Source organism: Larus michahellis, chromosome 17 (genome assembly GCF_964199755.1).
Source record: "Larus michahellis chromosome 17, bLarMic1.1, whole genome shotgun sequence".
NCBI classification, from domain to species: Eukaryota; Metazoa; Chordata; class Aves; order Charadriiformes; family Laridae; genus Larus; species Larus michahellis.
In genome coordinates this window covers 6,732,302-6,754,352 of record NC_133912.1, presented here as the reverse complement: position 1 = coordinate 6,754,352, position 22,051 = coordinate 6,732,302, and the positions used below count along the sequence as shown (strand labels likewise).

At 51.3% G+C, this 22,051-nt stretch overlaps 2 protein-coding genes across 14 annotated transcripts in view; both read left to right on the top strand.

Moving 5' to 3' along the window:
• Window positions 1-1,340: 1,340 nt before the first annotated feature.
• Window positions 1,341-5,834, top strand: FDXACB1 (ferredoxin-fold anticodon binding domain containing 1). 2 transcript variants are annotated; one of them, XM_074561314.1, is made up of 5 exons: window positions 1,341-1,547; window positions 2,510-2,666; window positions 2,806-3,009; window positions 3,650-3,808; window positions 4,473-5,834. In XM_074561314.1, the coding sequence occupies exons 1-5, from the start codon at window positions 1,379-1,381 to the stop codon at window positions 5,650-5,652; spliced, it is 1,869 nt and encodes a 622-aa protein (XP_074417415.1). In that variant the 5' UTR covers window positions 1,341-1,378; the 3' UTR covers window positions 5,653-5,834. The 2 variants fall into 2 exon arrangements, with proteins under 2 accessions (XP_074417415.1, XP_074417417.1); XM_074561316.1 differs by lacking the exon at window positions 3,650-3,808 and having other exon boundaries at window positions 1,352-1,547.
• A 5,143-nt stretch (window positions 5,835-10,977) lies between these two features.
• ALG9 (ALG9 alpha-1,2-mannosyltransferase) overlaps window positions 10,978-22,051 on the top strand; it is a 37,157-nt gene continuing 26,083 nt past the window's right edge. Inside the window, exons 1-9 of one of the 12 annotated variants that reach the window (XM_074561302.1) lie at window positions 10,978-11,223; window positions 11,404-11,590; window positions 13,089-13,227; window positions 13,423-13,557; window positions 14,901-14,971; window positions 15,895-15,983; window positions 16,600-16,735; window positions 17,097-17,184; window positions 17,327-17,432. In XM_074561302.1, coding sequence (XP_074417403.1) covers window positions 11,124-11,223; window positions 11,404-11,590; window positions 13,089-13,227; window positions 13,423-13,557; window positions 14,901-14,971; window positions 15,895-15,983; window positions 16,600-16,735; window positions 17,097-17,184; window positions 17,327-17,432 — 1,051 coding nt within the window. In that variant the 5' untranslated portion in view covers window positions 10,978-11,123. Of the gene's footprint in view, window positions 11,224-11,400; window positions 11,591-12,210; window positions 12,444-12,567; window positions 12,793-13,085; window positions 13,228-13,422; window positions 13,558-14,900; window positions 14,972-15,894; window positions 15,984-16,599; window positions 16,736-17,096; window positions 17,185-17,326; window positions 17,433-22,051 lie in introns of those variants that run through there. The other 11 variants (XM_074561301.1, XM_074561303.1, XM_074561306.1 and 8 more) reach the window with 11 other exon arrangements.

Here is a 22,051-nt window from a genome sequence, read left to right as displayed (position 1 = left end):
AGATAAAATGCGCACTCAGTGATGTGGGGACATCATCAAATACCCCAAATCCCACCTAATTGCCAAGATCTAGTGTTTCCTATTAGCTGGTTCTAATAAGGTCTTCCAGTTAAGTTGTTAGTTGGGCTAGGCTGACAGGGCGCAGGGTGACTGATGACTTGCAGTCACCTCTGCACAGAAAACAAATGACAGAAACACACACAGGTTACAAACAGCTTGGAAAGCAGGAAGGACGTTTTTCACATGATGCTACGTTTGGCTTTAATGTGTGACAGGTCCTTTTGCTTGAAGGATATCCTTATAGCATTGCTAGCAGAGAGGCCTCCTGTTTTTCTGAAGGCATAGTCTGCAGACTGTCTTCAGTTCTCTTGCTTTTCCTGCATCCTTCTTGTTCTTTCTCTGTCTGTTGGACACAAACAAAGAAAATGCTTCTGTATGGAGACCTGTAGTCTATTGTGCAGCAGGACTGAGCAGCTGGGGTGAATGAAGGATGTTCCAACTCAGGGTGGTGGCCCTTGAAACTGATGATGTTCTCATTCAAATCCTAAAAGGATAAACAAAAAAAAACTTGAGGAAGTGCAAAATAGTAAGAATATATTCAGAAAGTGCAGGTGAGGGAAATCTTTTCTGTAGTGCGGAGTTTTGTTAGGCTCAAACTCAGGAGCAAGAAAGGAGAATTTTGAGTGAAAGCTCATTGGGGATAAACATGATGAGGTTAGGTAGACGAGAACACTTGAAATGCAAATACCACTCCCTGAATGACTCGAAATACCTGTTCTGTGGTGGCACAGCAGCACAACTCAACAATGAGAAAATGACAGTAAACAATTCTCTCATGCCAAAGCACAAATGTCATTCAGAAGCTCCTCTTTAGCTACCCTACAGATGAGACTATGTTTCAGTTCTGTGCACATACTTTTTATTCTCTGATGTTGTTTCAAATCAGCAAGCATACTGAAAAGAAAAATTCACATTTCACATGGCTAAATATAAGTTAAAAAATTTAATATTTTATATCTTACAGGAAGACCAAAGTATCTCCTGTTGCACTACTACTTTCAAATCAGTCTAACCTAAGATCCCAGAGCTTTGGTGATGGCTTTTGATTCACCATCTGAACAGCAAAGGAAAGAGAGCTGGACCGGGGCCACTGTTACAAGGCCTCACTCAGTAAGACTGAGTTTAAACAGAAAAGTATTCCTCACATCTTTACTCCCATAGCGGCACTGTTGCACGGCATTCATCACAGAAAACGGTCCTGACGGGGCGGGGCGGAGGCCGGGGGCGGGGCGGCATGACGTCACCAAGGCGCGATGACCTCACCAGCGGCCGTCAGCAACGTCATGAGGGAGCGTCGGCCTGCGTGCTGGCTGGGAAGATGGAGGCGGTGCGCCGCGTCCTGCTGCTCGGCGAGGGCAACTTCTCCTTCGCGGCCTCCCTGTGCGGGGCGGCGGGGACCCACGTCGTGGCCACTTGCTACGAGAGCGAAGAGGAGGTGTGCGGGCGGGGGCGGGCCGCGGAGAGCATCCGGCGGCTGCGGGAGGGAGGTGGGTCCGCGCCGGCGGGGCTCGGCCGGGCGGTGGGGAGGAAGGGAGGGAAGGGTGGTAGGGGGGGTCCTCGGGCGAAGCGACGTGGGAGGCCGGGACGGGGAGGGACACGGAGTGGGTAGTGCTCGGCCCTTGGGTGTACCCGCTCGTCTCGCAACGCTCGGGGCAAAGCTGCGGGGCGGCACGCCTGCCTTAAACCGGGGACCTGGCGCTGCCGTGCCGCGGCGGGAGCTGTCCAGGCACCTTAGAGACCTCCACCACTCCAGGCGTCTCAGGAGGACGCTTGCCGCGGGGAACTGGAGTTGTCCAAGAGGCTAAGTCAAATGCCCTAAAATCTAATCAGCCTGGAATCGACAGGCTGAGAGTGTTGGGGTTGTTCTGCCTGGAGAAGAGAAGGCTCCAGAGAGACCTTGCAGCCCCTTCCAGTATCTGAAAGGGGCCTGGAGAGGGACTTTTTATAAGGGCACGTAGGGATAGGACGACGGGTAATGGCTTAAAACTGGAAGAGGGTAGATTTCGATTAGATATCAGGAAGAAATTTTTCACTATGAGGATGGTGAGCCCCTGGCCCAGGTTGCCCAGAGAAGCTGTGGATTCCCCATCCCTGGAGGTGTTCAAGGGCAGGTTGGACGGGGCTTTGAGCAACCTGGTCTAGTGGAATGTGCCCCTGCCCAGGGCAGGGGGGTTGGAGTGAGATGATCTTTAAGGTTCCTTCCAACCTAAACCATTCTATGATTCTATTAAATAGTTCTGAAACAAGCAGCCAGATAGCGGAAGTCTCTGCAAGAGAGCAAAGGGAGCCTAGACTTTCTGGTTTTCCTAATGCATATAAGTAGGAAGATGCCTGTCAGCTGCTGCTCTGATATGCTTAAAAATGAACTAGAGGACTTTAATTGCTACCGTTCTTTAAAAATTGCGGTAATGATAAACATCAGAGCCTTGTTTTTTGTTTACTTTTGAAGGAGCTGAAGTTGTGTTTTCTGTGGACTGCACCAAGCTGAAGGATTATTTTTTACCAGAAGAAAGAGAATTTGATTGTATTTATTTCAACTTCCCTCACTGTGGGAGAAAGGCTGGAGTGGTGAAGAACAGAGAACTGCTTGCCCGCTTTTTCCATAGGTGAGTAAACCAGAAGTATTTCTATGCTAATTGACTGCTGTGATACAGATTTCTAGCTGTGTTATGGGTGTTTTTCTGGCACTATACATTTTCTGTGTGCGCTAGCAGCATTTTTCTTGTTGCCTGGCTTTTCTTACAGCTCCGCAGAAGTACTGACAGAGGAGGGAGAGGTCCATGTGGCTCTTTGCAATGGACAGGGTGGGACACCTGCTGATCAACCAAGGAGAGAATGGCACAACAGCTGGCAAATAGTGGCTGTGGCAGCAGGAGCTGGATTTATCTTGAGTAACGTTCGTCCATTTAAAGCAGAGACTATCCATGGATATAAGTGTACAGGTTACAGGTAACCGTTGCGTGGCAAAACTGAAAAGTTGATATTCTTGCTCTTATAATGCCTAGCACTAGTATGATCTTTTAATCTTGTTTCTTGGAGAGAGGAACTCCCTTTAATTTTCCTTAAAATAGCTACAGTTCTTTTTTGCCTCTAAGTAGAATAGCCAAGATTAAAATGGAAAATTCTTGCCAATGTAGCCTCTAAAAAATAAGATTATTTTAGGATTTTAAAGATCAAAACGGTCCATTTCAGAACAAATGTCAATCTTGGTCTAAAGACAGCAGGAGGACTGCGTTATGTGTATCTGCTTAGCAGATAATCACAGAATCACAGCATGGTTGATGTTGGCAAGGACCTCTGGCAATCATCTAACCCTACCCCACAGCTCAAAGCAGAGCCGGCTAGAGCAAGTCGCTCAGAGACACATTCAGTCCCCAGGGATGGAGACTGCATGACCTTTCAGTGCAGCTTGTTCCAATGGACCATCTGCCCAGTACAAGTATGGTAGTGTTGCGTTTTTGTCACCTTGTAACAAGACCTGGTATTCAACAAGAGGTGTGTTAAAGAGAGTTGTCTGTGTAATGCTACTTGTGACATATTAAATATAGGAAACCATCGGTGACTTTGCTCTGCTTTTGTTTATTGTCAGGAGTCAAGATAAATCTTTCTGTATAGAGGGTGCTTTAAACCACATTTTCACACGAAGCACCCCACTTCCATATTTCAAACCTATGATCTGTGAGATAGAACTGGAAAGCCAAAAAGTTTCTTTCCAAGTACCACAGATACTTGTGGATAAAATTAATAGGTAAGTTTTATAACTAGCTTCTATTTGGCAATAAAACACACTCCTGCTCTCAGTGGGAATGACGACCATAGGTGTCAGATAAAATGGAATTTCTTCATTTTCCCTCCTTCCCCCTTTTTTATGTTCCATTTCTTCTTCAGGTCTGCTTCATGTTGGCTTGTGGTTATGGCCTACTTAAAAATAAGTCTACAGAACAAAAAGAAACTTTATAGTTGAGACCAAGTTGCTGTAGACCTGAATGCACAAATAAAGATTAAAACTTTAATCTGTTTTACTGTACCAGGGAAAAAAATCAAGAATTGACTTGGTGTCTGCTAATACCACAATACTAAGGCTAGCTAGGGTAAAAAATGCTAATTTGATTCATTTCTGTAGTTTGGTAATGCCTGTACTGAGTGGAAATGGTGAACTGTTAAGTCCCATTCCTTTTTTACCAGTGAAAGTGCAGTTAATTCTTGATTGCAGACTGGGAACAAACTGCAGTGTCCTGAAAACATGTTAGCCATTGCAACACCTTTGATGAAAGACTTGGCTTGTTTAGGTAGTTACTACTGACTTAATATCTGAGATTTGTGTAGATTGCTGCACTCGAATTATGATCACAGAAGGGCATTTCAAGGAAGTATGTTTAGTCGTGTCTAATTTGTGCTTTTATTTTTCACAGGGGTTTCCTAGAACTAAATTCAAATCATCCAGTACAGACAGTAAAGGAGAAGCTCACTGCAGAGCTCAACAAAGCTTTTCCGTTACAAAACATTGACTGCTGCCTTTCTCTGCTCCACCAAGGTCACCTCAATGGTGTTTGTCACTCAAATATCTTTTGGATCATTCTGAGTCCAGAGGAGTCTCCAAGCACTGAAGAAATGTCTAATGGAGTGGCAAATGCAGTTTTATTTTCCCATGTTGATTTTTGCAAGGACACAGATAAGAATGGCTGGATGAATGTACAAGAGGGATGCCACATTTCAAAACAGTATTATCTTAGACCTTCCCTTCTACCTTATGCTCAGGCAATAATACAAAGAGCAGCCTTTCTCCCGGGGACAATTCATGTTCTTTCTGGCCCAGTTTTCAGGAAGTGTCTTATCAGTCCATACTCCATGCCTGTTTTTCATGAGGTGGTGTTTGTATGTGCAGTTAACAGGGGTACAGAGAACAGCTGTATCCAGATGTTGGTGAATAGCATCAAAACCAGCATACATGCTCTTCATCAGACTGTTTCTGGCTCTAAACTGAATATCAATCTGCAGGAAGCAACAAGCTTTGAAACAACTGAACTGAATGACTTTTCTGCTTTTGAATCTCAGCTTAGTGAAATTCAGTACTTCATCTGTATGGAGATAGATACTTCAGGCTCCTGTGAGAAGGGCTCCTGTGTGGGAATTATAAGGACTGAACTTATAGGCAGTGAGTTAGTGGTTGTCTTTGCTTCATTGAATCTTGACCTCCTAGCCATGTTGATCTGTGGAATATCTGACTGGCGAATGCTCTGGACATCAGACACACGATTCCTCCATCAATTTCCTAGAGGAAGGTTAAGGCTTTTCAAGAGTTTTTCTCTCTATCCACCTTCCTATGTGCATGATGTCAGCTTTTGGGTTCCTGATGGGGAACAATTTGATGAGGTTGCCTTTCACACCATTGCTAGGCAGGTGTCAGGTGAAATGGTCGTATCCATCCAGTTAATCGACAGTTTCCAGCAGTCAGAGACGGGTCGGAAGAGCCTCTGCTACAGGCTGACCTTTCAGTCCTGTGACAAGGCACTGAGCCGCCAGGAGGTGGCAGAGATGCAGCTGCTCTTTCGTAAAGAAATAAAACAGCACTTGCGGGTCGCTCTTCGGTAGAGCCTCGTAGAGTTCTTCTCAGGTGCTCGAGCAGCGTCTGCGCTTGTTGCTGATCTGGGAAACGCGGCCTATGTCTTGTTAAGACCTAAGACCCTTACGAAGGCGGTGGAAATCCCTGTTAATGAAGATCAAGCACCTTCCTGTTCTGCGCGTGTGTCATGAAACCTCACTTCAGAAAGCGGAGCCTCTCTCTGCTGGGGTCCTGTGAGACTGGACGTGATCTCCTTGCTGGTGCCAGTTGGCTTTTCCTGCCCTGGCTAGTGTTTGCCCAGAGCCCTGTTGTGGCGATCGCATCAAGTCCCCGGGAGGAGGGTGGGCCTTCCCCTTTCCCGGGGCACTTTGAGCGCTGCGGTCTCTCCGCGCCGCCGCTGCTCGGAGCCCCCCGCGGGCGGGCGCGAGGCTGCGGCAGGCGCGGGACGCGTGCCCCCTCGCGCGGGCGGCTCGCGGGGCAGGGGCACGCGCAGTGGGCGCCAACGGTCGCCAACGGTCGCCGACGGTCTCGCTCCCGCCTCTGTGAGGGGGCTCGCGCCTCTGTGAGGGGGCGCGCGGGCACCTGAGGGGAAGGGGAGCAGGACCCGCCGGAGCGGGCGGGCGGAGGTCGGCGCCGTCTGGGGAGGGTCCGCCGTCGCTTCGGGGCGGGCGGGCGGGCGGAGGTCGGCGCCGTCTGGGGAGGGTCCGCCGTCGCTTCGGGGAGGGCGGGCGGGCGGGGGTCGGCGCCGTCTGGGGAGGGTCCGCCGTCGCTTCGGGGAGGGCGGGGGTCAGCGCCGTTTGGGGAGGGTCCGCCGTCGCTTCGGGGCGGCCGAGAGGGCAGGAGTCGGCCACTGCCTTCGTGGGGAGGGTCCGCGATCGTCTCGGGGCGGGCGGGTGCCGGCGCCGTCGGGGAAAGGTCCGCGATCGTCTCGGGGCGGGCGAGCGGGGGTCGACCATCGCCTTCGGGGGTCTGCGAGCGCCGTGGGGAGGGCTGGGGCTCAGGTGCCGTCCCGGGGAGGTGCGGTCGCCCATCGTCACAGGGTGTACGGAGGGTCCAGACCCCGCCGGGAGCGGCCAGAGCAGCGGAAGGCACCTCGCACTCGTCCCTGCAGGGAGCAGCGGAGCAGCAATTCGGTGGGAAAAGCCGATCTCCGAGTTTTTTCCGGGGCAGGGGTTATGGGGTAGGGGCGGGAAGACAGTCGGGGGTCGGGCGGTGCTGAGGTGAGCTCCCTCCGGGGACCGGGTGTGCTGAGAGGAACCCCCTCCGGGGGTCGGGCGGTGCTGAGGGGAGACTCCTGCGGGGGACGGCGTCGCTCTCGGACGTGAAGAAGAACGACCAGGCGGTTCTGTCAGACTCTTCCACCGGTAAGTAATTCTAAATCTGGACCTTTTTTTTCTGAATTCTAACGATGGAGCTCCGCAGCCTCTGTGGGAAAGAAACTCCTCCCGGGGTAGGGGCCGGGGGGAACGGCCCGGGGCCGGGAGGTGCTGAGGAGAGCTCCCTCCAGGGGCCGAGGGGTGCTGAGGAGAGCTCCTTACGGGGCCCGGCGTCCCTCCGTTCTGACCGCGTGCTCCTGCCTCGGCAGCAGCTGGTGGAGCAGACAGAGGAGGCATCCATCGTGTGGCACTGCGAGGCAAGAGCGAGAAGAGGGCCGGAGGAAGCCCAGGAGACTGACGTGGAGGAAAGGGAAAGGCGCTCTGGGCAGAGGGACTGTGGTCGGTCAAAGGTGTTGCCAGCACCTTTGTGCCCTGGCTGGCTTTGAGCTGGGCGACCTCCCTGTAACCAGGGCTCAGGTCTTTGGCCTTTTGCCATGTTGCCCCATGGTTAGGCAGCCCGGAGAGAGGGGCAACCCTGTAAGGAGGGTGAGAGCCACCATCTCCACACCTGGGGGGGAAGTGGAGCTCCTGAAGAGGGAAAGAGCCAGGCTGGTGGGCCCGTAACTTGGGCGCAGGTCGGAGCCTTGGGCTCCGTGGGGCTCGTTGGGAGTGCTGAGCTGAGGGGGACCACCCTGTAAGTAGGGCTGTGCCTGTCCCCTGTGTTCAGCAGCACCCCCTCTAATCAGGCGGGTGCCCCTGGCCCCAGCCTTTCAGAGGCGTGGGGCTGGGATGTGTGGGGCTGGGCGTGCCCTGCCCTAGGCCTCTTTGTCTTTGTTCTTGGCCCCAGGAGCAGTTTGGGAGAAGAACCACCGGGGAACGCGGGAGGAAGGGGCCTTTTCCAGGCATTGGGTTGTGCTTGCAAGCGGGGCCTGGGTCCTGCCCCGGAAGCCCTGTTTCTGGGTGGCCATTTTATTGCCTTGAGCTGGGCCATCGCCCCGGAAGCGGGGCTGTGGCCTCTGTTTTTTTGCCTCCCTCTGGGCCACTGGGTACTATGGCAGTGGGAAAAATAGGTCTAAGGTGGCTGAGCCTGGGGGGGTAAAGGGTAGGAGGGGGGAAGGATGGCTGGGGGCCGGGGAGTGCTGTGGGGACCTCCCTCTGGGGGCTGGCATTCCTCTCTCCTCTGGGCGGAGGAGTTGGTGCTTGACTGCGCTCTCCTTCTTTGGAAGCAGCTCCTGGAGAAGAAACACAAGGCATGGTGAGGAAGTGCGAGGCAAGAGCAGGTGAGAGGAGGAGTGGGAGGTTGGAGAGGGGGAAGGAGAAAGGTGCTCTGGGCAAAGGGACCTTTTTGTTAGTGGGTCTGTGGTCACGCAAGACCATTGTCAGCACCTTTGTGCCCCGGCTGGCTTTGCGCTGGGCGACCTCCCTGTAACCAGGGCTCAGGTCTTTGGCCTTTTGCCATGTTGCCCTATGGTTTGGCTGCGCGGAGCGAGTGGCAACCCTGTAAGGAGGGCAAGGGCCACTGTCTCCGCACCCGAGGGGGAAATGGAGTTCGCTGGACCCCAAGCCCACCTTGTAAGCAAGGGAGGGCCATTTCCCCAGCTCTCTCCTCCGGCCTTGGCAGCGTTCTGTCTGCTGGTGGCCTGGCCTGTGTGCCCCCCGGGAGTCAGGCGCGTGATGCTGTTTGCCCCTTGGCCACCCGTGAAGCCCCTTGGCATGTGGAGGCCTCTCACGCCTCCATGCAGCCCCGGGGGGGTGGGTCTGAGGCTCTTCCCTCCCGCTCGTTGGTAGGGATGGCTCCCCAGACAGGGGCTGCGCAGAGCTCGTCCTCCCTTCTCGGAAGTTCTGTTTGTCCCTGATTGTGTCAGTGTCTGTGTGAGTGAGAGAGCAAATGAGTTTCTTGTTTAGGCCCCTGTTAAAATTACTGCAGCGTACTTAGCTTAAACTTCGCAGGAGGAAGAGAGGGCTCTGTGCAGCAAAAAGGGGGTCCCCTCTGAGGCCGCGAGCGGAGGGAGGGTCCGGGCTTGCCCCTCCTTTCTAAGGACAGAGCGAAGCCGCTTAGTCGTAGAGTGCGGTCAAGGCAACCTGCCCGTAGTCAGGGGCCGGGTCTCTGCCTGCGCGGCTGCCTGTCCTGCTGGCGACCTGCCAGCGTGACAGCCCCGTGCTCGGGGCATGTGTCACGAGCCCGTGGAGCCCTGTGTCCCCAGGAGCAGCCCGTCCCCCCTGTAAGCAGGGCTGGGGAGGCTGCTTTAGGCAGCCAACAGGAACGAGCCCTCCCTGGCTCTTTTGAGGGTGCAGGTTGAGGAAGTGCTGTGCTGGAGGGTGCAGGCCTGCCTTTGGCGCTGCTTTTGGCTAGGGTGACCTCCCCGCGGTTGGGGTCGAGGTCCCCCCCCGGGCTCCCGAAGAGATGGTGTTGTGCTGCAGCCAGGCTGGCCGGCCCGTAACTGGGGCGCAGGTCGGAGCCTCGGGCTCTGTGGAGCCTTGTTGGGAGTGCCGAGCCAAGGGGGACCACCCTGTAAGTAGGGCTGTGCCTGTCCCCTGGGCTTGGAGGGACCCCCTGTAATCAGGCGGGTGCCCCTGGCCCCGGCCTTTCAGAGGCATGGGGCCGGGATGTGTGTGGGCCTTTGGCCGGGAAGCTCCGCGGCCTGGCTGTTGAGTGAGTCTCGTTCCTGTTGCTGTGGGGGAAGGCCGAGCTCTCTGGCTCCCTGGGTGTCGACCTGCCTGTAACCAGGGTCCGGGTCTGGGAGCCTTTGTGCTCCACTGGCAGCCTGTGTGGGGTGACCGCCCCGTTAGCGGGTGCAGGTCAGGGTGCCCCTGAATCAGAGAGGAGCCTCTGAGGGCCTTTGGGACCAGGGCTGCCCTGTAAGTCAGCCCTGGGCGTGCCCTGGGAGTGCCAAGCTGAGGGCGACCACCCTGTAAATAGGGCTGTGCGTGTCCCCTGCAGTTGACAGGATGTGCTGGGAGGGACCCCCTCTAGTCAGGTGGGTGTCCCTGGTCCTGGCCCTTCAAGGGCAAAAATTTGGAAGTTGTATCTTAACACAGAATTGGAATGGCTTCTAAAAACCCAGGGAACGGCATTGAGCCAAGTACTTCCCCCAAAGTCATAAAAACCTTCCCAAAAGTGCCAAGGATGCTCTTGTTTGACTGCATCCCTGGTGACAGGGAGCTCCCTTTGCTTAGAGTGCCTCTCTTTGCTTTTCTCTTTCCCTTTCTTCAGCCTGCCGCTCCTCCTCCTATTCGCTCTTGCCTCGTGGTTCCACACACACGTTTGATGCCTGTTCTTTCTTTCTTTCTTTCTTTCTTGTCTAGGAGTTGTTGCTGGGGGGGACGGTGCAGTCTTTTCACAGGAGCGCAAGCGCCTCCGCCCGGAGAACAGGGGGAAGCCGGCCCTCGGAGAGACCTCCCCACGGCGGTCCCCAGTCCCTGGTTTCTGGCCGTCCTTCCCCCCTTCGCCCCCTACCCCCCTTGGCTTAGACATCTTGGGCGCCGCGTGGTGCCCAGCATCCTGGGGGCTTTACAGAGGAGAGGCCCTGGCCCTGTTTCTGGGGGGGCGGCCCAGTTCAACACCATTAAGCCCAGTGTCAGGGCTTCCTGGGCAGGACCCGGGCCCTGCTTGCAGGCCGGTGGAAAGGGCCCCTTCCCCCCCAGCTTTTGCCTTCCCCGGGGGTTCTCTTTCTCCCCAGCTGAGAGCAGAGGGAAAGGGGACCAGGGCACGATAGGGTAGGGCAGGGCAGGGCAGGGCAGCGCAGCAGGTTTAGGGTGGCAAGCGTCACTTGCAGGCCCCAAACACCAGCCACTTCCCAAACAGCTGCTCTGCATTGAAGCGGCAGCTTCTCCCAAGTGGCAAGGAACCCACAGAACGTTCTTCTGCCCAAGCCCCTAAAACCTCCCGGGAAAAGCCCTTGCTAGTCACCAGCCACTGCTGCCGAGTCTCCTGCCTTCAGCGCAGAAAGTACACTCTTGATAGTGCTCTGCTGGCAGCCGGTGTGGGGTGACCGCCCCGTTAGTGGGTGCGGGTCAGGGTGTCCCTGAATTGGAGAGAAGGAGCCTCGGAGGGCCTGTGGGACCAGGGCTGCCCTGTAAGTCAGGGCCAGACCAGTGCCCTGCAGTCCCAGGCGCTTTGAATTCCAGGCAGCGGCTCGAGCCCCCTGTAAGCAGGGGTGCAGCCTCTTTGGCCGCCACTGTGCATGCCTTCCTCCATTTGCCCAGGGCGTCCACCTCCGAGCCCAGCTCTGGCACCAGCTGGAACTCCACAGGCGGCAGCGCTGGGACTGGAACACCAATGTGGTGAGAAAAGCCGGTCTGCGAGGTTTTTTGTGGGGGGGTGGGGGTGTGTTGTGGAGGACGGCCCGGGTCGGACGGTGCTCTGGAGAGCTCCCTGCGGGGACCAGCCCGGCGTCCCTCTGTCCTCCAGGCAGGAAGCGGGGGCTTCTCGGTCCTGAGCGCGTCCTCCTGCCTTTGCAGCAGCTGCTGGTGGAGCCGTCGTTTGTGGAAGGAACCGCCAGGCAAGAGCGAGGGAGAAGAGGAGCGGCAGCAGACTGAAGAAAGGGCCCGAGAAAGGCACTCTTGGGCAGGGGATCTCCCTGTCTTCGGAGCTGCGGTCGCCTAAAGCATCCCTGGCCCTTTGGGGATGTTTTCTGTGCCTCTGGAGCAGGTACTTGGCTCATGGCAGTTCCCGAGATTTTTAGGAGTGCTCCGATTCTGTGTTAAGATGATGTGACTTCCCAAAGTTGTCTCAAAACTACTTTTTGTAGCTTGATACTGCTGTACCAGATGTGGGGAGTGGAGGGGCTGCGCAGACACCCAGAGTGTCCTTTGAGGCTGTGTGCACCCCGGGGAACGAGTATTCGGGAGCAGGGATTTTAAGGTGGTTTCCCCTGTTCTGAATGCTGCTCTTTCAGCACCTGCACGGGCGAGGAAGCCGCTGGACCTCAGCCTCTGGAAGAAGATGTTCCTTCTCCCTCTCCCGAAACAGCTTCTGTTGTCTCCCTTTTCCCAGCTATTCAGTGCAGGGGGGCACCCAATAAAATGCTTTCTTCAACGATGTGTCCCCCATTTAGCTACTTTCCTGCCCTGCCCAACTCTGCGCGGGCAGAGGGCACGGAAGGGGGCGCGGGGGGACACGAGTCACTGCCGCCGCGGGGCTGCTGCGGGGAGAGCGGCCCGCTGGCGAGAAGCGCTGCCGTGGCGGGTGGCCTTGATCTGGTCCCGCTGTTCCGTGCAGCGATGTCACCGCTCCGCGCCGGACCGCCGCTATCGGCCCTCCGCGGCAACGGCGCGCTTACGGCCGCGCGGAGGCGCGCGCCCGTGCCCACACCCGGCATGGCGGCCGGCGGCTTCGGCTCTGCTCTCGTTTCGTCCGCCGGCGACAGGGAGCGGGCGCACGGCTTCCCGTACTCGCCATGGCCGCCAAGGGGGCCCGGCAGCGGCCGCGGGCTGGAGGTGGCGGGGAGCCCGCCCGGCCGCGGTCGGAGGCCGCGATCGCGGAGGAGGCCCGCGGGGAGTAGGTGTCGGAGCGCGCGGCGGAGCGGCGGGGAGCCGGGGCCGGGCTGCAGCGGGCGCCGGGCGCGTGACCCCCTCCCCGGGCGGCGCGCGGCCGTCTCGCGTGGGCGGGTTCTGCAACCGTCAGTCGGGCGCGATCGGGGCCGTCCTTCGGGGCTTGGCAGCCGCAACGCCGGCCAGGCGGTGTTGGTGGCGAGGGCGCGCCCGGTATTTCCTCGCTGCCGGGTTTTTCCGTCTCCAACGTACCCACAGCCCCGCGTGGCCGTGGTGGGTGCCCGGCTGGGTTAGCGTGTGGGGTGGAAATAGGGTGCCCGGCCTCCCTTCGGCGGAGCTCCTCCCGGGCCTGCGGCAGTAGTGCGTGGCCTTGCTCTCTTTTGTCGGGGAGAGGAGGGGGAGGTCCAAGGGGGCTGTCTGGCAGCGGTGGGTTAAGCTCTCAGGGCCCTTGCTTCGGTGTGGTGAGGGGGCATCCTTGGGTGCTTCCTTGGGAGGGCATTGGCATCCCTCAAAGCAAGCAGTGAATAACTCATCTGTACCTATACAGTGCTTAAATGCAAATATGCTTGTCAGTTCTTTGCCTCGTGTCACCTTGCTACTCTTGATCTTGTTACTGAGTCTTCTTGGTGCATATTTGTATTTTTTCTTTGGAGTAGGTCATCTGGGAGCAAAGCAGGCCAAGTCTGGGCCCCTGAAGGATCAACAGCTTTCAAGTGTCTCATCTCAGCCAGGTTCTGTGCAGCTCTCTTAAGCAACATCTCTGATTGTGATGAGACGTTTAACTATTGGGAACCGGTAAGTGGTTTTCTCTCCTTGGAGGTCCTTGGGAGTTTGTGGTTGGCCTATGCAAATGCAGATTTATCTAGAACCTTGTGCTAATCTCTGTGTTTCAAAGAGAAATTTTCCTACTCAAGAATTCAGAGATGGAAAATGCAAAACTGTCTACTCTGTGTGATGCATATTTACATATTTATTTAATCTCCATTGTAGACACACTACCTCATTTATGGAAAGGGGTTTCAGACATGGGAATACTCTCCAGCATATGCCATCCGCTCCTATGCTTACCTGTGGCTTCATGCCTTACCAGCCTTGTTCCATGCTAGAGTTCTACAAACTAACAAGGTAACTCAGATGTGTGAAAGCTTCTTTTGTGGTGAATAAATATGCATTTAGTCTGTGTTAACCAGCTGCTTTGTTTGTTGTCAGAGGTAAGAGAATTAGTGTTTACAAAAATACAAATTTGTTTACAAACGCTAACCTCCCTGTGAGGATTTGCAAGGGTTTGTGAGCTGACTAAGGATCCAAGGAAAAGTGATTGCGAAGTTGCAGGGAAATGCTGTCTGTCTCCAGTTTGCTTGAGAAGCTGTCCCAGAGGGGCTGGTAGCTTGTTGGCCTTTTGCGTGTTTGCCAGCTATCAATGACTGTTTTTTTTTTCAATACGCTATAAAAAATAAGTTAGCATTTTACAAGGGATATTGCAAACTGAACTCAAAGAAATGTAAAAGAAAAAGTACTGAATGGGCATTCTGCTTGGGGATCCATTGCCGTACTCGGCATGTTTCTGCACAACAGAAAACAGAAGAAGGGTAGTTCTGGTAAGTTCAGTGGACTGTGTTCACTTTCTGTGTTGTAAGAAACTTCAGTGTTAGAGGGATAGGCCTTGGTCTGCCATGATCTTCAGCATCCCTTGGCGCAAGATCTAGGTCTACAAGAATAGGCTCGTCCACCACTGCCAAGCTTGCTCCGTCCATGCACAGGTCCCAACTTTCGTCCTTGGGACCAGCTTGTTAGTAACAGGTGCATAAGTTTCATTGTTGTCCTGGTTAGGGGTGCAGCAGGCCCAGCTTTGCGTTCAGTGACAGGCCCGTGCTCACGCTTGTTGCCGCGGCAACCAGGGTCAGCTGACTCGGGTGCTCAGCCCGTGGAGGGGTCGCACCTGTGGGGAGCAGCAGACAGGTCAGGTGACCCAAACTGACCAATAGGGTGTTCCGTCCCATCTGCCGTGCTCATTCAAAAAACTGAGGGACCAATGGGGTCAGGTTGGCGCTTCTTCTTTGGCTCTTCTCCAATGGCTCTTCTTCAATGGACTGCTTCAGTGGCTCTCTTTCTTCAATGACTGGCATCTGAGGAGGACCCTGTCAGCTCATCTGTGTTTTGATCCTGGTCAGTGTGTTCCAGTTCCCATTTGTCACTGAGTCCGGTCTGGAACTTCCCCAGGGCCTGCCAGTGACATCTCCCTGGGAGCTTGATATGGTTTTGTGTATATTTGTATATATTGCATCTATTTTATTATTAATATTTCATTAAAGTAGTTTAGTTTTTTCTAAACTCATAAATCTCTTTATCTCTTATTACTCTCTTTGGAGTGAGAGTTGGGTGAGAGCATTTGTCGTCTTGTCATCGGCCAACCTGGCCCAAACCTTGACAATTGTAAGCCTTGTTCAGATTCTGAGTATGTCTCCTAGGTTCTTATCTTCTATTTCCTCCGATGCTTCCTGGCCTTCCTGAGCTGCATTTGTGAACTCTACTTTTACAAGTGAGTATTAGAAGCTGCCTACAGTGAATGTTTTGGAGCAACATGAGTAATATTCTCAGTTATTGCCACAGGAAATACACTCTGAAACTCATGTGTAGATGTGTCTGGTAAACTGGGCTACTTCACAGTGAACCTTGAAAGTATGTGTTCTCATGATAACCTAATGAAATATTGGTTAAAAATTCCACTGTTAGGATAAAATTGTGTTTTCAGATTTGCCATCCACATCTCCACTCCAGTATTTTGTTGATTACACTTGTTTTCTTACTGATACCAGCAAGCAGGGTGGAGTGTTGTAAACTGAGCTCTGCTGGAGGAGAGGCTGATGCTGTGTTTGCTTATCATAGTGAATTTTAGTGGAATACATTGATTGTTGCTGTCTGTAATGTATCTGCCAGTGGTGTTTACATCCACTAAAAGCATTAGCCAGAACGTACAATTATCTTGTCTAAGATGGATTTTTATTTTTACCTGCTGCCTCTTCATTTGTGGCTTTCAAACTATTACCTTGCATTACTTTTCTGTTGGCAGTAGCCTGGCTTTAAGAACATAAGCTGTGGCTTTTTGCATGATGGGGTTTTGTGAGGAGTGAAAATCTTAAGATAGATTGATGTTGCTACAGCAGTGCAGACACCCTAAGTTCCTGAGACTAGCGTGAGCACAAATGAGTGCAACTAACGCTGGTAGAAGGCAAGTCTCTTCTAGAGTTTTGCACTAGTATAACTTACATGGATCTGAAATCCCAGGCCAGAGGCAGCCATACTGCTCTTCAGATGGCCTTCAGCATCTGAGTAATGAGAATCACCCATCTTTAAGCTCTCAGGGTTCTTCATGGATTATTTGTGGTTCTGCATGCATTGGGTACTGTTCTTTTGCGTACTGAGGATATTTTTGTGGTGTCTAATTCTCTCTTGCTTCCTTAGGGCTGTGTGCAAGAAGTTTGGGCTACATGTGAGCCGGCTGATGTTAGCCTTCTTGGTACTCAGCACTGGGATGTTTTGCTCATCTGCAGGTAAGTTTGCTTAGCAGTGACACTAACAATTACTTTATCTATAGAAACCAAAAACCAAGAGAGAAACCAAAGGTCCAGAGAGAAGAAAATCCACAGCACTAAAATACTTCTCTAGCAATCGTTTGTTGTATTTTGTTGCAGGTATTTCTCATGGCAGGTATGATGGCAGAATAAGTGTTGATTCGAATGATGTTCCCTGCATCACTCTTTTGTAATCTTTCCATTTCCAGGGCATGTTTATTTCTATTGCTGCCTCCAGTCTCTCTGCAATGGGCCATGCCTTTTAAACAGGATCTTGGCATACCTTCCTTGAATATATTTTAATCCAGGGAAGGAGGGTCATATTTTGGCATTGTCATTTGCCTTTGTGTCCTGTTCCTTCTGGCTGGTTGTACCCATTTGCCTAGCCAACCACTGAAAGACTTGTAAAACGCCTGCTGTAGCTCAAAGAGAGACTTTGAGCAAATTTTTTTTTGCTTTCATTGAAATGAGAGTGTCCAGAATAGCATTGCAGCTCCAATGGAATGAATAAGAGATGATTAGCCTTATCTTGGCCTCGTGCAGTTCTCCTGCTGTGGGAAAGCTGTGCTAACGTCTTTCTTTCCCTGTGTTGCAGCTTTCCTCCCAAGCAGTTTCTGCATGTACACCACGGTGGTTGCCATGACTGGTTGGTATATGGACAAGACCTCTGTAGCAGTGCTGGGGGTGGCTGCTGGAGCCCTTCTGGGCTGGCCCTTCAGCGCGGCTCTTGGGTAAGGAGAGGAGGGCTCAGGAGTTTTGCACTTTGTCAAATGTTTCTTGCCTGGTTGGGGAGAATGTAGGTGCTGGAGAGCTGGAGGAAGAACCTAGCAGGAACTGAGCTGCCAGCCTAGTCCAGGATCATTGCTACAGGCTCCCATAGCCTGATTTCTTTGCTTTTGAAGAACTTAGATTGAGAAGAATTCTGGATCCTAATAACACTGAGAGAGTAAGGCTTGAGCTGGATGACTAGAATATGGAGCCCAGTGAAAGGATGGTTCTGTTCCAGCTACTGCCTCATTTGCTTTGAGGGGGCAGGAAAACCTGCAGTGGGGAAAGACAAAGTCTCCAGTTGATACCTGGTCTCTCTTTCAGGCTTCCTATTGCCTTTGACTTGTTGATACTGAAGCAGAGGTGGAAAAGTTTCCTAAACTGGTGCGTGATGTCATTGATCCTGTTTTTGGTAAGTGCCTGTAACAACGCAACGAGGGAACGGATTGGGATTGCAAAAGAAGGGGTGGGTTCCATTAAGAAAATCAAATGCAGTTTTTGAGCAGTCCAGTCTAAAGTTTCTGGCACTTTAAATAATAGATGCTTTCTTTCAGGTGCCCTTGGTAGTTGTGGACAGCTATTACTATGGGAAGCTGGTAGTTGCGCCTCTCAACATTGTTTTATACAATGTCTTCACCTCTCACGGACCTGATCTCTATGGTGAGTTTAAGATAACAAAACAGGAAGGGGGTCGGGAGTTTTCTTGCTACTGTCTTGCTACCATCACCCACCAGGTCTTGATTGCCAATCCTTTTTTTGATGTACTCAAAAGCAAAAGCAGACTGCGAGCTCCAAAGGGCTGCAGGTCCAGCTTTTTACCACATGATGTCTCTCTCGAGCTGGGAATCCGCAGGCCATTGGCGGATTTCTCCACGCTGTGAGTTAAGCTGCTTTTGTTGTTCGCTTTCAAGTTCTGTAAACCATTGTGAGACCTCTCAGCATCACAGGAGAGGACTGTCACTAGCAAACGTATCTGGATGCTACGCGAGTGCAGTGGGCACAACTGATACATGTGTGCGTTTGTCAGCTTCAGTCGAGTTCTTGGCAATTGCTCCTCATGGTCAGGGTGCAGAACCTTGGGAAACTGCGTAACAGTGCAGAATGCATAGTTCTTTCAGTTCACAGACTTCCTGAGTCTCTGCTGTACCCTGGGAGTCTCCTTGCTTATTGGCAGTGTATGGCCTGGACTTTGCTAGAAGCAGAATCTGAGGTTACCATAAAGGCATCTAGTCTGCAGGCAAATTATCTGCCTATGAGGGGTTCCCTGGTACTGGCCATTTAGAATACTGTGTGACCCAAATCTCAGGTCTGAACCTTGATGTCAGTACTGTGTTATTTGCTTGGGAGCTGCTACTGCACTAAGTTGTTCGTATCACGTACTTCTAGAGCTGGAAAGTACAAAAGTATAATACAAAAGTATTATATTTCTAGCAGAGTTTCAGAGGGGCTGGCAGAGACTTCAAGGAGCTTAGGGTGCAGGGTCCCTGCGTCACCTCTGTCTCTGTTTAAGCCCTGTTGAGATATTCTAGGAGGGATTCAGCAGTGGTTAGCAGCAAGGCTTTCTCTGGCAGTGCCCTGCAGGGCATATTTGTTGGTTCATTTGAAGGGCTGTTTTGGGTGGTGCTGAGTGGCGATTTGTTACTTGTGCTGTGGCACAGCAGGCCGACAGCTGCTTTGACATGGTTCCTTATCTCTGCAGGAAGGCTCTGAAGCCTCTTGCTGTGAATTTTCTGTAAGGAAACTCCAGGCCCTGTCTCTGATAGGTTTTGGCATGGGCTTGTGCCTGACCTTTTCCACACTGTGCATGAGTTGTTTCCAGAAGCCTCCAGGGACCAATCTATTCTGAAGTGTTTTATTCGTAGTGACGTTCATGTAACATCCTCAGGCTAGTAAAAGAGCCTGCTTGAAATTGCTCTTTAATGCAATGTGGCCAGGACAACGCTGTGTGTTTAGAGAGCTTCAAAACACTTGGGAAAAATAACACTACCAGGGGAGATGAAAGGCTGGCCAGTCCCTTCTGGCTTTCGGGCTGGGATTTCCCGACTTTCACATGATGGGAGCAGGAACTGCTGGAGGTTGCAGAGTCATCAACCCATATCATTCTCAGTGTGAGCACCATGTTATTTTTCCTTTTGCCTGCAGACTGGAGTTCTGGAGACAAGGTTCATTTGGTTTGGGTTTTTTTTGTCTTTAGCAATACACTTTTGGATATATACAGTCTGTGCAATGAATATTTCCCTGGGGTGAATACGTTTCTACAGTAGCTTCTAAGTGTATATCCTGAAGCTTGATTCTGAGGCTTTGGGATGTTTTTGAGTACATATGTTCTAAGTATGCACAATTTGTGACAAAAGTTTTGTCCCACCTCCTGTGATCAGAGCCTTGGCTGTGACTTGCAGTGTGATGGCACTTTGGGAGGCTTTGTTCAACTTGGGTGGAATGTGCTGGAACTGTTTACATGACACCTTGCTCTGTTGAGTCCTGGTTCTTAAATAGAGTGAAAATAAGTGAAATGCAGAAAGCAGACTGTTTATTATACGAGCACTGAATCAGACTTGCTTACAATGAGGGCTGTGACTCATGATCAAATTATTGCAGCTTAGTTACTGCTTAACAGCTGAGCTACAGTTCCTGCCTGCATGCAGGCTTTTAGCCTGTGACAAACACAGGGTGGGGCACCTTAGCTTAAGCCTATTTTACAACTCCTTTGCTTTGTCCTGAGCTGCCCTCACCGTTGCTGTTGTCAAGCTGCAGCATGGTAGCTTCTTAATTTCTATTAACTTGTCTGTGAGTTTGGTTTCTAGAAGTGCTCCTGGAGCCTGTCACAGAGCACAAAGTTTGAAGCGGTTTCTGGCTCAGTGTCTGACAGTGCTTCCAGTTGGTTATCCCCATGGAACCATAGCGTCAAGAACACATGGGCCACAGCGTTCTTCCCACTGCTTTCATTAGTCTCTCTCCTACAGCCCACATCTGCTCAGCTCTAGCATGTGGGATACTTGCAGGAAGTTAAATCTTCTGTCGTGGTCTGAAGGCGATGCTGTGGAAGCATGTTCCCATCAATGCTGTGCATGGAGAGTACTTTAGTGTTCCGCTCTGCTTGAAAGACATTGTTCTGGGCCAGGACTTCTTGTATGCAATGGGGTTGTTCTTTTTTTATGTTGCAGTTCTTTCTCAGATCACCTTGAGTCGTTATGGATAACAAGAATAAAAGCATTTTGCCCTGGGAGGCATTGAGACTGAATGCCTCTGAATGGGTGAGTCATCACAGTGACCAAGCCTATTGCTTTTTGCCTGGTATCTGTGAATTATTTAACTTGCCCGTATAATGCACTGTTCTCCTCTCTTTTTTTTTCTTTTTTTTTTCCTCCTCACTCAGAGAAGAAAATCCCTCATTGGAGAAGGAGGGGAGGTTCCAGTGCTTCGTTCTTAAGGGCAATTCAGTCACACTGCAAAAAAATCTGAGAAAGTATCTCTTTTGTTAAAGCTGTGCTTCAGATCAGCTGACCTCTTTATTAGCAGAGTCCCTCAGGTCACCTCTGGGCCTTTAAGGCTGTATCTGGATTTTGGAGGAGGTGTGCTTCATGAAGTGTCATTCATTCCTGAATCCCAGGCAACCAAATCAGAGACCAGAATAGAAAGAGCCATAGTTAATTTCCTTTACTTTCCATAGCAGCCAGGGCAGGTAGAAGGGAGACAGTATGGTCCTTGGTACTATCCTTTAAAGATTTGGGGCTTGGCTGTGCTGTGCAGCTTAATTGTAGCTTAATACACTGGAGAGTAACAGCTTACATCAGTTTCAGAGGCTTTCTATCTTATCCTGGCATCTTTTATGATAAAGTGGATGTTATTTATAGCAGTGGGAGTTGGGGAGCAGGCTGCGGAACGCAGTTCCAGTCCTTTTATTTGTAAGGAGAGGCCTTGGTACTCCACAGAAGTTACTAGAGAGGCCTAACCAGTGATAACCCTGCTGTAAGTCTTTAGAAACCTGTAGTATTGCCTCAGAAGGGAATCTGGAAGAGGCAGGGCTGGGAAGAAACCAAAGCCCCCTTTACACACACTTTTTCTAATGTCCACTGGAAGATTTACAGTGTGATACCCCAGACTGCCTCAGGTTTTTCCTTACAGACACATCCCACTTGGCAGCTCTGATTTCTAGGAAGGGTAGTATGCTTCAGTCCTAAAATGATCTTCTTTCTGCACGTGTTCAAGATCTGTCACAGTGATTATTTAGATTATTGCTGTCTTTAAATATGGAGAGTCACCAACAGAGTCTAGAGAGGGAGGAAGGGAGTTGGCACTATTGCCATGTTGTCACACGGATAACACTGTCATGTCCATCACTTGATGTGATCTTTCAATCTACCGTATCCCATATTCAGCCTTTCACAGACTGAGGATTGTGCTTCTGTGGGAATTGCAAGAATTATGAAGCAGGTATAGGGAGAGAGGTGGTGAATTTCTAATAATTCACTCCCTTAAGGCACGTTACTCCCCAAAATCCAAATTGCTATTTGCTTTTAGTGCTAATAGCTAAAGGTTTCCTAAATGAACCTGAGTTGCTTGCACTTGGCCTTAGTAACTCCAGTGACATGTTTCTGATATTACTAGTGCAGCTTGTAATTGTATTTAGCTGTAGGAGCTGCTGAGGTTTCGGGTTTTCCTTGCTGCTTTTCAGTTGTCTGATTAATTTCAACATGGACCCTATTTAAGTGTCTCTGATTGCAGGAAATTGCTGCGGCATGTGACACATGTCACAACAGTGTAGTGATTAAAGCCCCCGCGTGTCATTTACTGACTGATTGAGCTAATCACACTGAGAGAGTGGCAAATGTGTGGAGAGGAACTGGCATTCCTTATTGTTCAGGATTTTAAGCATCCTGAATTAAGAGTCCAAATAAATGACAGTTGGACTGGAATTTCTTTCAGTTTACATCCTTCGAAGCTTGCAACCAATACCCAAGTATGTCATGTTAGGAGGCAGAGTTGGCTTGCTCCTGCTTGAAGCTACACTGTAAGAACAAATTGAAGTAGGGACGTTTTAAATAGTGTTGATTCTAAGGAGGTACCAAAACTAGCCTCTGGATGAACTTTAGTGGCAAAGTCTTATTGGGGCAAAGTGTGAATGTGAACCCTCTTTCTTGTTTCTTTTTAGTACATTTTCTATTTCTGCCAACATGGAGTATACATCATCACTCCAGAATTATAATTATCTCTTATTAACATTGTGTGGTTTTGTGTTATTCTTCTGTTACATCTCTGCAATTAGAAAGAATGAATTT